The sequence below is a fragment of the Boleophthalmus pectinirostris genome, unplaced genomic scaffold (assembly GCF_026225935.1).
Source record: "Boleophthalmus pectinirostris isolate CB_2022bp ecotype Guang Dong unplaced genomic scaffold, ASM2622593v1 HiC_scaffold_12, whole genome shotgun sequence".
Taxonomy (NCBI): domain Eukaryota; kingdom Metazoa; phylum Chordata; class Actinopteri; order Gobiiformes; family Gobiidae; genus Boleophthalmus; species Boleophthalmus pectinirostris.
The window spans coordinates 12,031,239-12,049,093 of NW_026571018.1; the positions used below are offsets into that span (position 1 = coordinate 12,031,239).

General features: G+C 39.1%; 1 protein-coding gene across 1 annotated transcript in view; it reads left to right on the top strand.

Moving 5' to 3' along the window:
• The window catches only part of sgcd (sarcoglycan, delta (dystrophin-associated glycoprotein)), a 193,481-nt gene that overhangs the window by 86,416 nt on the left and 89,210 nt on the right, over positions 1–17,855 (top strand). Inside the window, exon 3 of the mRNA XM_055148588.1 lies at positions 9,900–10,001. Coding sequence (XP_055004563.1) covers positions 9,900–10,001 — 102 coding nt within the window. The remainder of the gene's footprint in view (positions 1–9,899; positions 10,002–17,855) is intronic.

Genomic DNA, 17,855 nt, shown 5'->3' on the forward strand with positions numbered 1-17,855 from the left:
GATTTAGGTTAGACCTGGTAGTCAGACCTGGTTTAGTCCTGCTTTAGTGCATCTCTTACACAGTCAAACAGACACATATATGTGAGCTCAGTGGTGCAGTCCTCTCTGGTTCTGATAGAGTGCTCTCAGACTCTGGCGCGTCACGAAGAACCGTCATGGCCGCTGTATCTCTCCACTGCAGCTGTGAGGATCTGCTGCTTCTTCTTCTTCTTGTTCATTTCCTGTTTTGAGCGGCGAGGTTTGTGATTGGGTTCACGGAGCGTCCTCCTTCTCATTTTCATCTCCTCTCTGCCATCGCTGCTGTGCGGGAGGAAAGAGGCCGGTGGGAGAGGTGGTGTCTTTCAGATATCGATGATGTCCTACTCCCAGACTGGGACCACAAGCCGGTTTTAATATTACTTTATAGTGATGACGTTTACAGTGATGCGCCATAAAACAGAAGGTGGAAATAATCTTGCAGTTTTGAGAAGAGAGTCAGGTTTTTATCATTAAAGGGCCCATTTTCAGATCTATGTTATAATATTATCTCACCTAAACCATATCATAAAAGTTGTGTTTTGTTTCATCACACATGTTTAACCCTGCATGTTTTGGCTCAAACTGAACAAAAATACCTTGTGATGCCATGTGGTAATGCAGAAGATGATTATTTCCATCCTCTAACTTCAAATCTCTACTAAACTAAAGGTAAAAGCTGTTAACTTGAAAATTACTGTACAAAAAATTACTGTACAAAAAACTCAGGCAAAACAGAACCAGAGTGTAAATGTAATGTCATATACGAAATACCCTGCTTGTCCTGCAATAAAACATATGTCGAGGAAACAGGAGGGCGTTTAGTACACGAAAAAAGGAACATAGGACAGAATGCGAGAAGGAAACGGCGAAGGCGTGCACACGAGCAACAAAACAAAAAGCAGAACAGAAACAACTCAAAACGGACATTTCTGAGCACTGTAAAAGAAAAAAAAAAACACATTATGGACTGGGACAGAGCAAACGTCATTGGGACAGAGGAAAACAAACACCGTCACTGGATTAAAGAAGCAATTGAAATACGGAAACCCACGGGACGATAAACCAGGACGAGGGGGCTTTTTTACTCTCACACACCTGGGATACTGTCTTGAGGAAGTCGGACTGCAGATGGTGCGGTCGTCCTGTCTCCACCGGTAGGAAGACAGCGCCAAAAGCCTGTATAAATCAGAAACTGACCGGAAACAGACCGGAAACATCACAGAAACATCCCACGACCACTCTGAGGAAGAGCGCTAGTGAGCAATCAAAACTGTCAGGTATGAAAACAAACTCTTGGTCTGAAAAAATAACCTAATAACATAGAGAATTGTGTTTTGTTTCATTGACACACGTTTAAACCTGCATGTTGAGGCTGAATTATTTTCTCAAACAGAAAAAAAGTGATATTTCATGTAATACAGAAAATTCCTCACACTTTCACTTGAACCATTTTGATGATTTCAGCCCTGGAATTTCAAATCTTGACTAAACTAAAAGTAAAATGTAGCTGTTAACTTGAAAACTAAAACCACTACATGACATCATAAGGTGGAACAGACCATTTTGAGTTTTGGAGATATAGATGGATTAATCATTAAGAGTTATTCAAACATATGTGAAACAAAACACAACTATAATATAAGTATGTTTTTGAAGAGATAACAACATTCCGCCAAGACTTAAACCTCTATAAAAGAGTCAATTTAGCATAATATAAGATGTTTAAGTTGTTTTAGATCAGCACTGACATCTAAAATGTCAAATATAATTGGTCATAAATTAAGCCCATATAGAAGACAAAATTATAATACATCTTCTTTAAAGAGAGAATCTTGTCTAGACAAATTGTGGTTGTTTTGTTGACTGCTGAAGTTTCTGTGCAATTACTCCTCCTCGTCTCTAATTTGTGTTCTTATGTGTGACTTAATTCCACTTTAAGCAGCAGATCTGAGGAATAAATGTTTGTCTCAGAGTAAGCCAGGTTAACTCTTTCTCTAATGCTGATGCCGTGCCTGGGAATTTCACAGGGAATTTAATGATTATTTTTGTGAAAATATGAGCGAGAGTGGCTAAGGAGGTGGGTTTGAATCCTGTTTTTGTCTGTGGTTTAGGGCAAGTTGTAGTCACAGTTGTGTCTTACCACCACCAACCACAACAAGGCAAAAGTATAAAACAGACCATCATTATTATTATCATCGAAGGTACAAAAAAGTGATTTAAAGGTGCATTCAAATTGGTCTTTGGGCCTTGTTTGATCCTAGTTTTGTCCTGATGTACTCTTGGTTTAGTCCTCTTCTATCTTAGTTAAGTCCTGGTCTGGTCCAGGTTTAGTCCCACTTCTGATGTAGTGTTGAAGTGGAGCACTGTGTAACTTTCCTGATGGAGGTTCACATCTGTTTGCCTCATAGAATTAAGCCTGTTTATCTTGTATTTATTCAATTTGGGGCATTTAATTTAAAGAGTCATTATGTAACTTTTATGATATACGAACTGTCTTATTCTTGTACCTTGGAGATATGCCGATTTAATGGAACATTCCAAGCAACATAATAAAAATGTAGACAAAAAATTGTTGGACCTGCCATCAGAAAACATACTTAATACACCTTTAAAGATCCTATATTACACAAAATTAAGTCTTGTGAGCTTTAAGCCAATAATGTTGTTATGGTACACAAAAAAATCCCGGTTCGGTACGTGCCTCGGTTTTGAGTTCACTGTTCAGTTAATTTTCGTATTTGGCAAAGATTCCGTGTCGGGGAAAGGTGAAAGTGAGAACTGCGGCACGACGGCTATAGTTTTGCGAGGATTCACGTGGTTCGGAGGGACGTAGTCAAGGTGGCCGCCCTAACTATAAAGCGCTGTGGGAAACACTGCCACCCCAATCACGGACAAGTTCCCTCGTGAATATTAAAGAACCGAGCTTTCCGTGTAGCTGCACATGTAGTAGTGTAATGTAAACACACACAATTGCATGAATTCACTCGTGCACAGCCCCGCACCGAACCAAACGTCCCATACTGAAACAGTTCAGCGCGAATACATGTACCGTTACACCCCTAATTGTCCTCATGAAAAACATACCTGAAGTTGTTTTGTTTCGTTCATGTTTAAAGGTTGTATGGAGGATTTTTTTTTGTTTCAAATTGTCAGTGAAAGTTTAAAATACCATTACAGAGATGCAGCAGCTTTGTAATTATGATGACCAAAAAAAAAAAAAGAATGAAAATCGATCAACTGTGGACGTGTTGAGGCCAGATAAACATCAGCCAATAGATAACCAGGCTACCTCATTTTCTATTGGCTGTTAGGTTGTCAGTCAAACTTCCTACGTTTCTAGTGTAACTGACTCGCCGGCGCGCGGGGATTATGTAGTTTATGGAGCGGTTCTTAGAGGCGTTTTCTAACTGTATCTTCCTCGCAATTCGCACAGTTTTTCGCGATGTCGGACGAGAATCCGCGACCGGTTCGCCGCAAAAGAAAGTCCGTTTTTGAGGTTGATGAAAGAAGAAGAGAAGGGGAAAAGGAGCAAAGCCAAACTGAGGTGATTCTTGGAGATTCCTTCCAGCGACGGCGCGAATGAAGCAGACGAAAGGTCTAAAAAAATGACGTGTAAATTATTTCCAGACAGGTCACTTCAACAGTAATTCTGAACGCGCACTGGCTGTAAACAAGCGTGATTTCTAGAGTAAAGAGGCGGGAGGAGATGTTTCTACTGAGGGAGCTGTGGAGGAGGAAGGTGGTGTCACGCATGCACAACATCTGAAAAAGGAGTGTCGCTGTATGTTTTTTCCCTTAAAAAATCCTCTATACAACCTTTAAGTAATCATTTATTAGTCTGTCTACATCTCCAAAGCTGAAAATGCTCTTTTCCACCTTGTGACGTCATGAAGTGGTACTTTCCATAGTTTTAACACCTACAGGGCTGAAATGATCCAAATGATTCTAGTGAACGGGTTTGGAGTTTAAAAACACAGTGTAGAATTTCCTGTATTACCACATGACATCACAAGGTGGAGTTAAAGTGTTAAACATGTGTGAATGAAACAAAACACATCTCCATGTACACTATGTTTGTGATGAGGAAACAACATTATAATGTGCATCAAAAAATAGTGAGGGGCCTTTAAATGTAATAGACTTTTTTTTTTTTAAATGATCATTTTGACTTGACTTGATGTAGCTGTATCTGATAATTCTTTGCGGTCTTTACATTAATCAAAAGCAAATTCACGATTAAACTTCAACATTCGAGAGATACTTACCCTAATTGTGTTTTCCTCACTGAATTGAATCCTCGTATATATGCCTTTATGTTCAAATCAAAGCTGGGAGCGACTGCAAAGGAAATACAGCTTTCAGACAGTCTATTGTGCCTTTGAAACAGAGGATATTAGAGCTCCATGATGAAACTGATTCGCTCTAGACTTTGAATTGGACTGTCTGACCTTGCTCCCTCTCTGTATTATATGATCCTACCTCAAAGATAGCAGCGACAATAAAAACTATCAGGCGTACCATCTCTTCGGCGAGGAGATGTTTGCTTTTCCCCTCTTCAACGCTGGATCTCGGAGGTTTTGACAAGCAAATAAGGATCGGGACCTCCTCAAATCCCGAAGTGGAGCTGCGCCATTGTATTCCTGTATCCCGAGCCCCTGCCCAGTCGTAGCAGGAGTTGAAATTCCGTGGGGCGTTTAGATCCGGACGTGATGGGGAAGAGAATGGGCGCCAGGTGGGAGACGAAGACCTCATTTCAGCTGTGTATCCGTCACTTAGAGTCTCAGCGTGGAGCGGGGAGAGGGTTTGGACGTTTACAGACTCAAGCCGGACCAACAACCGAGCTGCAACTGATATTATTTTATCAGTGGACTTGTCAACGAAATGGAGATTGTTGAATTCGCCTTTTCAACATTTATTATGATCACTGAACTAAGACAAACTTTATTGATCCACAAGGGAAATAATTTGGACACAGTAGCTCACACTTCACAATAAATATAATAACAAAGAGCAAAAATATACATAGTAATAATGACAAACTCTAAAGCAGCAGCAAAAAGAGCAAGAGACAGGTGTCAAGTAAGGTATAATTATATAAATGTAAACGTTCAAGTAAAAATAAAATCAATTGTTGTACAGTTGTAGGGAGTATTATCTGTTACATGAGAGTGAGTTATTGTACAGTTTTAGGGAGTATTATCTGTTACATGAGGGTGAGTTATTGTACAGTTTTAGGGAGTATTATCTGTTACATGAGGGTGAGTTGTTGTACAGTTGAGACCGGACCTGAGATGGGGACCAGACCAGAACTGAGACCAGGACTGAGACCGGGACCAGGACCGGGATTGAGACTGAGACTCACACTAGGACCAGACCGGGACAAGATCAGGATTGAGACCAGGACTGAGACCGGGACCAGACCAGGACCAAACCAGGACTGAGACTGGGACCAGACCGGGACTGAGACCAAGACTGAGACCAAGACTGAGACTGGGACCAGACTGGTTTAGTCCTGGTTTAGTCCGTTTTTTATTTATTTGAGACAATATTATTTGAGACAAATAATGAAGAAAATTGTTTTTTTTTTCCTTTTTCTTATTTTTGGTTTTATTTTGAAAAACAAATGAATGAATGATACAGGGATTGGAGTGCCCCACTGTGTTTTCAAACTCCAAACACCTTCACTATAATAAGTTTGATAATTTCAGCCCTCTCAACCCATCTCTTCAGAAATAAAGCTTCATTTTAGCTATTAACTTGAAAACTGCCACTTCATAACATCACAAGGTGGAACAGAGCTTTGGAGATGTAACCAGATCAATAATAGGGTTACTCAAACATGTGTGAATGAAACAAAACACAACTCCAGCTATGTTTTTTGTGGATTCATTATATGTCACAAGAGCTCACAGGTCAATTTTGCTTAATATATTTGATGAGTCATGTGTTATACAATGCAGTTCAAGCATTCATGAATGAAAGTTCCACTTTAAAAAATAAATAACCAAACTTTATAATGATTTGTTTGTGCTAGAACGCCATGGTAACTTTCTATAGTGCTGTCTCATTAAGCAAGAGGCACTGAAACTTTGTATGAAAAGATTTTGATATTTTTCCTTTGCAAAGTCCGCTCTATTTTTGTTCACTTCTCTAACTTAACTAGAGTTTTATTTTAACTCAATTTGACCTGAAGGAGTTGACTTAGTTGGAACAACAACAGGTGAGCTGATTTGTGCGCTTGAACAAGTCTCTCACACGTAAAATTGCAGTTTTTCCCACATTTTTTGTTGAAAATCAAACACCTAAACAGGACCATGGACACAGACTCCTGAAAATGTGTTATTTAAATCAGTGTTTTTTAGTTTTTCTAGTTTTTTTGTGCGCATTGTGTCACCATGGTTACTTTTGACTAGAGTTGAACAATCTATCGTTTTGGATCAATCTCAGACAATACAATTTTGGGGAACGTCAAAGCTTCGTTTTTTTGCAGCACTCCTAAAGCCCTATTTATGGATTTATGGATCTGTGTCGAGGTCTATGCACTGCGAAGTAATTCACCGCCACAACGCAAGGAAGCAAGGATTTAAACAGTGGCATTCATGTGACGTTTAACATGAACCATCTCCGACGCGATAGAAGCACAGAACAGACTCACCATCATCAGCACATCCTCTGTCACAGAAAGAACACTCATATTCCACTGAGTTGTATCGTTTAGTCCGACAAAAGCTCAAGGAGCAAGCTGTTTTTTTCAGCGCTTATAGCTTTATGCAAATTATCCATGTGGTTTTAAGTTTCATTTCTGTAAGACGTAAACAAATGTGTGCAAAGCTGCATTAAACACATTATTACACAATGTATATCGAAAGAAAGGAAAGCGGAGTACAGGAAATCACCAATCACAGCCCTTATTGTCTGCGTCGCTTCCCTTGCTGTATTCATCATTTTGGCGCGAAACCATCGGTGCAGAACTCTGATATGATGCAAGTTTCTCTGGTGTTTGCAAATGTTCATGTGCACTGAAACTTGATTTGAAAAGAAATCATAGATGAAATCGAAATCGCAATCTCTGCCAGAAAAATTGCAATTCAAACACGTACTTTTGCCCAATCTACTAATAGAGATACGTGTAGAACACCCCCAGCATACAGATACACTGCGAGTATCTTTGTATCTTATAATTTCTCGCTCTTGTAGCCTGCAGTTGCGATGTTCCTGTCCCTTTAAATCTGTGTGCTGTGTTCTTGGACAGAGGATATCGGCTCTTCATATCTTTACACTGTGATAATGACTGAGGCCCTGCACAGCCCCAGTTTAATGGATTCTCATCATAATTCTGCCTCTCCATTTCAAACACTCACAAAAGAATAATAACAAAAAACAATGGCCCAGTGGATGCAATTTGACGATTCTGTCCATTTGTAAATGAGTCATGTGTTTTGGAGAACTGCTGAAATAGATGTGTGAAAACGTGTCCTGTAAAAATCCTTGCCTTGTCATTTTGGTGAATTTTCTTCTTGTTGTTGCAAAAAAAAAAAGTGAGCTATATTTTGGCTGACTTAACTTAACAACTTTGCTTAGTTTGCTGCGTGAGTCGATAAAATTTTCACTTTCTATGAATAATAAGTGCTTTAATCAGCTGTTTGGGGGATTGATAAAAACGCTTGAAAGTGGTTTCTTAACTTTCCTTTACCAAGTTTGCTGGTCCCTTTTTTGCAGCTTTTACATGGTAGTATTTAACTAAAGGTGCACTATGTAACTTTTTGTTTGGGGTTGTACTTGCTTGTTTCTATGGATATGTCATTGCTCTGTCTGGAATGTTCCACAGTATGACATTAAATAGTTCTGCCTTATATTTATTAAATTACAGGTGGATTTGTAGCTCAAAAATATCTACAAAAACAGGTGTTCTAACTGTGAGAGGGGTTGCCTTTCCACAGATCTGACCTGTAACTTGATCTGGTTTGGCCTTCATGAAGATAGAAAGGTTTAATGCCACACTGTGAAACCTTCCAGACAAAGCAATAACTTAAGCTCATTTCTGACTACAACTATGTCAGAATTTGGAATACTCTTGACGATTTGCAAGAACCCCAGAAGTTGTAGACCGCGCACCGGCCAATCAGCGAAGAGCTGTGAAGCCATGACGTCAAACTCAAGCGCCTGTCTTTGTCCCTTTTGTGGTACAACACAACAGTAAACAAAGCGGTCGAGATGGATGTAGACGAAGACAAACATTCTGTGTTGGCAACGGTTCCCGAGATCAAGCATTTAAAGCCGGAACAAAGAGAATGTTTGGTGAATTTGATCAAGGGGAAAGATGTTATTCCCCTTCTTCCTACCAGATTTGGCGCATTACATACGTCACGACCAAATAGCAGCGATTGGTTAAATAAAAAAAGTACCCGCCTACAGTCGAGCAAACGAATCCGGAGTGAAACCGGCTGATGAATCAGGCTAATTTGATGGACCCTCCACCAGAAAAGTTACACAATGCACCTTAAGATTTGATAAATTGGACTTGGGACTCGACTTAGACTTGAATGAAGGTCAGTGACTTGAGACTTGACTTGGACTTGAGCCCTTTGACTTGAAAAGACTTGACGCTTCTCCTAAAAAAATGTATGTTTCTAGACAATACTTTTCTCTTCACAGTTGATAAATGCTGTGCTTAATTTTACAGGAACAAACTGGAACATGCCCCTCCCACTTCTGTGTTTGTTACTTTGGATGTAGCTGAAGTACTGTGATGTGGTATCTTCAAATGTACTACAATAATGTACAGTACAGTGCAGAAAAACAGAGGGAACTACACAGAACATGATCTTTCCATTTCAGTTCAGACAACACGACAAAATGACTATTATTAAGCACTTAAATCTTAAATCTTTCTTTTCTGACTGTAATGATTCACACTAAGATCTTGTCAAAACATTTAAAAAGGAAAATATAGCATTTCTACAACTCTTATATAAACACTTTTTACGTACAATTTAGCTTAAACGTCATATAAATAGCAAAAATCTAAGCTTTTTTTTTGGTACTTTGGTTTAAAGACTCAAAGCTCAAAGCAGACGACTTGGACTTGACTTGGACTTATGGGCCAGTGACTCTGGACTCGACTTGGACTTGTCTGTATTTGACTTGACTTGAGACTTTCTTGAGACTTGCAAAACAACGACTTGGTCCCACCTCTGTTATCTAGCACATCATCTTTGCCATTAATAGTTTGATTGGTGATGGTATTTGCCTACGAAGCCTGAGGTTATTGCTTCAGTTCCAGCTTTTGCCAACGCATATTGACTTTGTGCCCTTGGGCAAGACGCACACTGCCTTCTCTGTGCTTTATGAATCTGAATAAATGTACTTCATTGATTCACCAGTTCGCAGTGTCCAATCAGCGCAACCAAGCCGCAAGGTATATCGAAATCAAGACGAAAACAAACAATTTAAAAATCACAGACTGCTGTTATTTAAGTTGCATAATTTCCCATACAAAGAACTAAATATGAAGTCTAATCCTGTCTAAAAACTGGATACTTTAGGCCTTTTTTGAAATCCATGTGGTTCTTGTATTAGTTTAGCCGTTCAGATTTGAGTCTTCTGTCAAATGTTGATGCCTCTGGACCTGTTTAAAATGTGAACTTTGAACAGAATCGTACTATTAAAAACACACTGCAAATTTAATCGCAATGCTTGTCAGAAATTACAATTAGGTATTAAATCATTCAGCCCTCCTCGCACAAAAATTGAATTAAAAGTGCTGGTAAAAAGCAAATGCCATAGTTAGAATCTGTGTTGGTGTATTGCCTGTCATGGTGTAAAATATGACAAATAGGCAAGCCTTAACCCTGTTGTGTGTGTGTGTGTGTGTGTTGCAGGACGGCATGGGGAACCTGAGAATAACAGAGAAAGGCCTGAAGCTCGAGGGAGACTCTGAGTTTCTGGAGCCACTTTACGCCAAAGAAATCCAGTCCAAACCGGTGAGTTCAAATAAAAGCTTGGGAGATATGGGGGAAAAACACATGAAAACACAGACGGCATAAAGAGCCAGGGTGTCAGGATCACTACAGGTTTTATTTTGTGTTGATAGGACCAGTATCTCCAGAGAAATCCATAAAGTTTAAAGTTTGGAATGTGTTTGAACAACACATTAAACCTAAAAGCAAGAGCGCATTACGGCTAGCGACAGAAAAACATTCAGATTGTGCAGATTGAAGTTAAAACTTGAAATGCAAGGACAGGAGGTTCTGACTCTGAGATTTCACGTAAACAAGAGAGCGGTGACGCATCTTCAGCTCCCTGTCGATGAAAATGCGCTCGTCTTATCATCAAGATCGATCTAAGTTTAGATTACGACCTGTCAAGCTCAAACTAAACTGGTGAGCCCAAACCAGTCCACTTCAAAGAGTACAAATCTTGTCCGAACTAGTGAGTATAAACCTTGTGCAAACCAGTCCAAGCCCACGAGTACAAATCCAGTCCAAACAAGTCCAAAACAGAGAGTACAAATCTAGTCCAAACCAGTGAATATAAATCCAGTCCAAAGAAGTGAGTACAATTCCAGTCCAAACCAATGAATATAAATCCAGTCCAAACCAGTGAATATGAATCTAGTCCAAACCAGTGAGTATAAATCCAGTCCAAAGCAGTCCAAACTACTGAATACAAAACTAATCCAAACTACTGAATACAAAACTAGTCCAAACTACTGAATACAAAACTAGTCCAAACTACTGAATACAAATCCAGTCCAAACCAGTGAGTACAAATCTAGTCCAAACCAGTCCAAACCAGTCCAGAAAAGCACTCAGAGAGCGCAGACCTCGCAAGGACTACCCCCATTTTTTATAAAATTGCGATAAAATCAGTCTTCTGGATCAGATCCGGATCAGCCTTTGGAATATGAAAGAGGATCGCATTGTCCATCCCTGAGTCAAATTTCATGGGGTTTGGTCAATAATTAACCGAGATATTGAGAAACAAAATTTTTGGCCCCATTTACCACAATGTTAACTAAAATTTCAAAGTGATTCAGAATCCAGGATTTTTCACATTTCCAACAAATCCTGAAAATTTCATCAAAATCGGTCTATAACTTTTTGAGTTATGTTGCAAACAAACAAACAAACAAACAAACAAACAAACAGACAAACGCCGGCAAAAACATAACCTCCTTGGCGGAGGTAACTAGGGATGCACCAATCCAGTTTTTTTTTTAGTCACAGTACCAATATTGATACTTTTACTGTACGTATTGGTTGATATTTGCTGATATCAGTGTCGGGAGGAAAATCACACTTATTTCTTTAAAACACAGTGAAACTTATTACATAAAAGATCCATTTGTTAATTATGTAACTATTATTTATCCTTCACATAATTTCTGAACAGCTTGGTATGAAAAAAGTTCAAATATTATGAGACGCCTGTAAATAAACTTATTACATCCAATTAAAAGACCAACCAGGATCTTGTTTGAACTGGTATTTTAGAACCGATTCCTGATCAAGCTCAATTTTAAATACCAGTATTGGTATCAAAACTAATATTTAGTATAGTAATATTGAATGCCAATTAAACAAGTCTATAATATTTCACTTATTCTGTTTGAAATGTACTAATCCAAATGTACATTTACAAAAATTCAATATAATTTTAAGTTTTTTAGTTAATCTTCACATTTTCTGTTTCAACCAACTTATGCTTAAAAATATAAAGTGAAATAAGAAAAATAACGTTTTATAAGCGGTCAAGAAATGTCAACTCTTTCCAGCTGTTTACACATCCAGGTTTAATCACAACATATTAGAGCTATGGATTTAAATGGACTTTATTGTCACTGTGCCCTTAAGCAAGACACTTCACAAACCTTTCTAGTAGTTGTTGGCAAATTACAACTGTACACTTAACACTGTAAACCTGAACGTTCAAAGTAATTAAATAGATTAGAAGTTGTGTATACTCAAAGTTTAGAAATAGCCCTATGAACTTAATTATGTCAAGTTGCTGTTACATGTACTTCTTTTTGAGTAATTTTAACTTTTTTTTTTTTTTTTATTAAAGCGAACTATTGTGGGTATAAGTGAGTGTACTTTAAAAACATAAATGAGGTACAACTTAGTAGAATTAAATAATTAAAAAATAATAGGTAATGTGTGTATAAAGGACCACATGTATACTATAATGTGTAATGTCTGTACTGTAAGTATGTATGTATTATTAAACGATATAATTTTTATATAATATTGATTAGACTAGTAAATCCCCAGACTTTCACATGGACGACCTGGGTTCAAGTCCCCCTCCTACAGTGTGTATAATGTGTGTATACTATAATGTGTGTAGATACAGCTGGATAGACTGGACTTGTGTGTACAATGTGTGTACAAAAATCATGGATTACATATAAAATGGAAAATGAATGGAACTATTCCAGTGGTTTGAAAAAACTAACTGCAAATATTTGGGTTGAGCTAAATGACTTTTAATTCAGCTGTTATCAAAAGGTACAAGTAGCAAGTCCAACCTTTTAAGTTGTGGAAGATTGTGACTTTTAAGTTTATCAATATTTAAGGTAAACGATTGCCTAGATTTGTTTGAGTTCTGGTAACTTATTCGGGTTTACAGTGCAGTAATTATTGTTCACATTGTTTTATTTATGTAAGTTTTATTCTGGTTTTGAATCCGTGTTGTGAGTCTGTCAGAAACATTGCATCAGCGCCGTAGTACGTTGGTTTTCGTGAGGGAGAGATGGAGAAAGAGAGAAGGAGAGAAAAGAGGGAGAGACGGTGAATTCTAAAACAACAGAAGTGGCAGGGGAGCTCCTGTCAGTCTGGCTGAAGACAGGTGAAGGGCTGCAGAAAAAGACTCACCGCAGACATGTCCAGTTTTATGTGTGTACTGTTGTTATGACCGGCTCTACTCCGTGACAACCAGAACACAGCAGCTGTAACTTAAAGGAGCACTGTGTAACTTTTCAGGTTAGCGGTCCGCCATCATTGATATGCTTTTGTTTTGCCTGTAAGGTTCCGCAATATGGTATTAAATGTACAGATGCAGTTAGTCAATTATAGGTGGTTTTAGTGCTCAAAAAATACCTTTAAAAACATGCTTTCTGACTATGACTGTAAACTGGCCTGTGACATCTCCTACATGTCTCTATGGAAACTGATATGAAATTGATACCATACTTTGGAATATTGTAGGCACAGCAATAACATCTGCATGGACAAAGTTCCTTCGTGCATGTTTAAACATCAGACTTATTTACAGTTTATAGAAATAAAACAATGAGGTGTCAGTGTGTTAATGTAAAAAGTGTCTTTCAAAGAAATATTAAAAAGGTGGATATTGACGCAAATGGATCACCATGGAAACCCAGCCCATGCAATAAAAGGATAAAAATACAGAACTATTTGTGTTTACGACATTGATCACTTCCATTTCTTAAAGGGAGATTTTGGGATTAGACAAACTTGGCTGTAGTTTTCTGGAGGAAGAGCTTATCTCCTCAAGATGTTACTGCTTTTTCTGGAATAATCCACAGTATGGCATTAAACATATGCTTTTATTTACTCAAAGTTTTCAATAGCGATGCATTGATCCAGCTTTTTCAGTTCTGATACCAATTCTGATATTACAGCTTTAAGTATTTGCCGATACCCGAAATCAACTGATACCAGTGCAGGGACTGAAAGCACCATTTATTTCTTTAAAACAAAACAAAAAAATCCAAATCCAAATGTGTTATGTTATGTTCTTTATCAGTCAAGTAACTAGAGAACAACTTTATATAAATAAAAATTCAAACATTCTGAGACTTTCTTGGCCAACTACAAGCAGTAAATAGTCCTAATACAGTAATTTATACGGGTAAATATTGACGGAACTGATATTTGGAAATTGATATCTTATCTGCAAAATTTTTTAGTATCAGCACCAATCTCCGATACCAGTATCATAACGGTGACTCACTAGTATTTTATTCTTAAAAAATCCCTTGAAAAACACAGCTTATGGCCCTGTCGCACCTTGATGATTTAGCCAGCGTATGCCGACCTACCAGAATTTCCTTAAAACATTGGCACTCATTGTTTTTTGGTTTTTTTTTTTTCCAATTTTGGGCGTATACTTAAGTATTTGTAAAAAGTTGGACATGTACATAACATATTAGTAACTTATATAAAAAGTTTTGATATCTTATATATAACTTATACCAACTAATGTTTAGTGAGTTGCCAGGTTCACAACTGGCAACTCACGATCCACAAGTCTAATTTATGCACAGCGCAAGGCAACGTATCACCGATGCTCACGATCCATGGTCTCAAACCAGTTCCTTCTCGGCTGTTGATCTCTTCTCTCCTGACTTTATTGGCACCCAACTGGTACAGTGACAAATCGATGAGATCACGCTCATGTTGGAGGACAGCAAGTACTGTATTTTCGGGGCTATTAGATATGCTCTTAAGCCTCTAACCCCAGCAAAAAACGACCGCGTGCCTCGCAATTCAGAGCACCCCATACACAAATCCACTCGGGTGTCCCAGCACGACTTCAGTAAACTACAAAGCCGCACCACCCACAGAACACGCAAATACACACTGAGCAGACAGTGACCGTCCAGTGAAACACACACGCATCCAGAGCACCTAATAGCCTGTAAAATACGGTATGTGTTCTCGTCTCAGCCTTGCCGGATCCTCCATCTCTCGGGTGATACGTGTAGCGGGTGGTACCACGGGGTCTGCTCACCATGAAGTCTGGAGGAGTACTGATGGTTTCCCCATTTTTATATACCAATTTCCCTACACGCTGCCAATATGCCATCATACGGGAGCTATAAGTTAGAAACAGGTTCGTAAGTTCTGTGGTCGTCGGAACATGTTAAATTTGTCTGCATACGTCAAAATGCGTTGGAAGAAAGTTCGATATAATTTACACATAGGTTCAAAGCATGTTATAAGTTATAACATTAAAGCATAAATTAAAGCCAGGCAGGCGCCACCTAGTGCCTCCGCTCATTTTCATTTCTCTCCATCAACTAGGTCAAGAATCGGAATACACTAGACTAGATGGTTTGCAAGAACCCCTGAAGTGTGAATTTGGGCACCAGCCAATCAGTGAAGAGCCATATATTCTGTGTGGGCAACTATTTCCAAGATCGAGGATTTAAAGCCAGAACAAAGAGAATGTTTGGTGAATTTTATCAAGGAGAAAGACGTCAGGCTACATAAGTCATGGGTACACCAGACATTATCTCAACGTATTTGGACTGATGAGTAACTTAAAATTAACATGTGTGAGTGTGTGTCAACGATCCCATACCTTACCTACAACTTATGGTCCGTGTATGCAGGACATATAAGCAAACGCTGACATACGTCGAGAAATTTTCAGCATGCTCAAAAATTTTTGACGACCTTGCGGTGTGTCGCCGTATGCCAGCGTGCTTCAGCGTGCTCACAACTTATACAAAACTTACCTCTAACTTATCCAGCGTACGCCAGCATATTTGCCAAATTTTTCATATGCTTGCTAAATCGTCACCAGGAAAGTTCCATAGTGCACCTTTAACTTTAGTACTGGTTATAATGTTTTAGCTGCACATGAGAAGATTTCAGCTTTAGCCAATTAATATTTCAGACAACAACTGACAATACACAAGTCTTGGTTTATTTAGATGAAAAACAAACAGATTTCTGGTCCGTTTTAGCAGATTGCAAATGTCTAAACAGCTCACAGATGGAGAGAGTGGATTTGAACCAAAGACGCTGCCAAACACCATTCTTTCTCATTCAAATCATGTTACGAAGCATCTCAAATCAAGCGAAAACAGACCCATATATTCACAGAGAGGTTTAAATCCAGCGGCTAATATCGAGCCACGCTTTTGAATAGTCATGCTTCTGTACGAGGAGCCCTGGAGAGGATCCCAGGAGCCGGAGATTTGAGGTAAAGCCCAAACTCTGACCTACAAACGGAGGAGGAGGAGGAGGAGGAAGAGGAGGGGGAAGAGGAGGGGGGAGGAAAGGAAACACAAATGGGACAGAGAATACAAAAACAGGATAAAAATAGAACACAGGAAGGACAAAGAGAGAAAGAGGAAGAGAAGACGGAGAGAGAAAGAGAGAGGAGGCGAGACAAAAACAGTTGGTCATTCTCCCAAAGTGGAAGTCACAGATGCTTTTTTTTTTTTTTTTTTTTTAATGTTGATAGTGATGTGGAAAGAGAGGGAGTAAGAAAGAGGGAGTAAGAGAGAGGGCGAGAGAGAGAAAAAGAAAGTGGCGATAAGAGATAAGAGACAGACAGATTGGGGGAAATAAGAGAGAAGAGAATGAAACAAGGGCATAAGAGGGGATAGAGAGAGAGAAAGAGGGGGATTGTGAGTGAGTGAGAGAAGGAGAGGGAAAAGGGTGACAGAGAGAAAGAAAGAGAGAGGGGGAGAGAGAGGGGCAGACAAAAACAATTGGTCATCCAAGTGGAAGTGAGATTTTTTGTCTTTTACCTTTTTTTTAATGATGTTAGTGATGTGGAGAGAAGAAGGAGAGAGATGGAGAAAGAGAGAGAGAGAGAGAAGGAGAAGAGAAAGAGAAAGTGGCAGTTGGAGGGAAGAGACAGACAGAGTGCGGGAAATAAAAGAGAAGAGAGTGAAATAAGGGCATAAGAGGGGATAGAAAGAGAGGGATTGTGAGAGAGTGAGAGAAGGAGAGAGAGAAAGAAAGAAAGAGGGGGCAGATAGGCGGAGGGGAACAAAAACATTTGGTCACTCATGTGGAAGTCAGATTTTTATTTTTTTTTTTTACTTTTTTTAATGATGTTAGTGATGTGGAGAGAGGGAGAAAGAGAGAGAGAAGAGATATGAATGAAGACACAGACAAATTTGGGGAAATAAGAGAGAAGAGCATAAGGTGGAGAGAAAGAGGGGGATTGTGAGAGAGTGAGAGAAGGAGAGGGAGAGGGGGCAGACAGGTGGAGGGGGACAAAAACAATCATTCAAGTGGAAGTCAGATTTTTTTTTTAGAGAGGGAGAAAGAGAGAGGGAGGGAGAAGAGACCGAAAGAGGCGATAGGAGGAAAGAGACAGACTAATTGGGGAAATAAGAGAGAGAAAAGAATAAAATAAGGGCATAAGAGGGGATAGAGAGAAAGAGGGGGATTGTGAGAGAGGGAGGACAGAGGAGAGAGAGAGAGAGAGTGGTGGGGAGCACAGACAGACGGAGGGGGAGACAAAAGCAATTGGTCATTCTCCCAAAGTGGAAGTAACAGATTTTACTGTGTAGTGAAGTCAAACCCAGAGGCAATAAGAATTTAAGGGTTCCAATTCAGTCAAAACCAAGATGTTTGTGTCATTTTTCTGCTCGTTTCCATGGAGATGTTATGGTTTTGCTCGGTGCGTTTCACGGTATCTTGCATTTATTCAATTACAGGTGTTTTCTTTTTTCTTTTTGTTGTATTGCCATAAGAAAATAAAAAGAATTGAGACAGTGTAGCCCTTTATTCCTCCAGGAGTGATTCAGTCTAAAGAAAGTTTCATCTGTGTTCATTTGGCATCCGGACGCTTGACGTTTGAAGCACTGGGAATTTTTATCCAAATCTGAATATTTCAGACTATGATAATCTCCCAGTGCTTCAAGCCAATATTTAAAATGTCTTCTGGATGACAGTCGAAACATCTTGATTGTAACTCAGATGAAACTTTCTCTACATTGAACTGAAAAACATACTTTCTTTCTCTGTGGGGTGCATAGACTGTATAAAAGAAGTGGACTAACCGATTGTGAGGTCACCCACAGCGTTCAGCTCCACTCAAATGAAGCTCTCAGTGCAAACGGT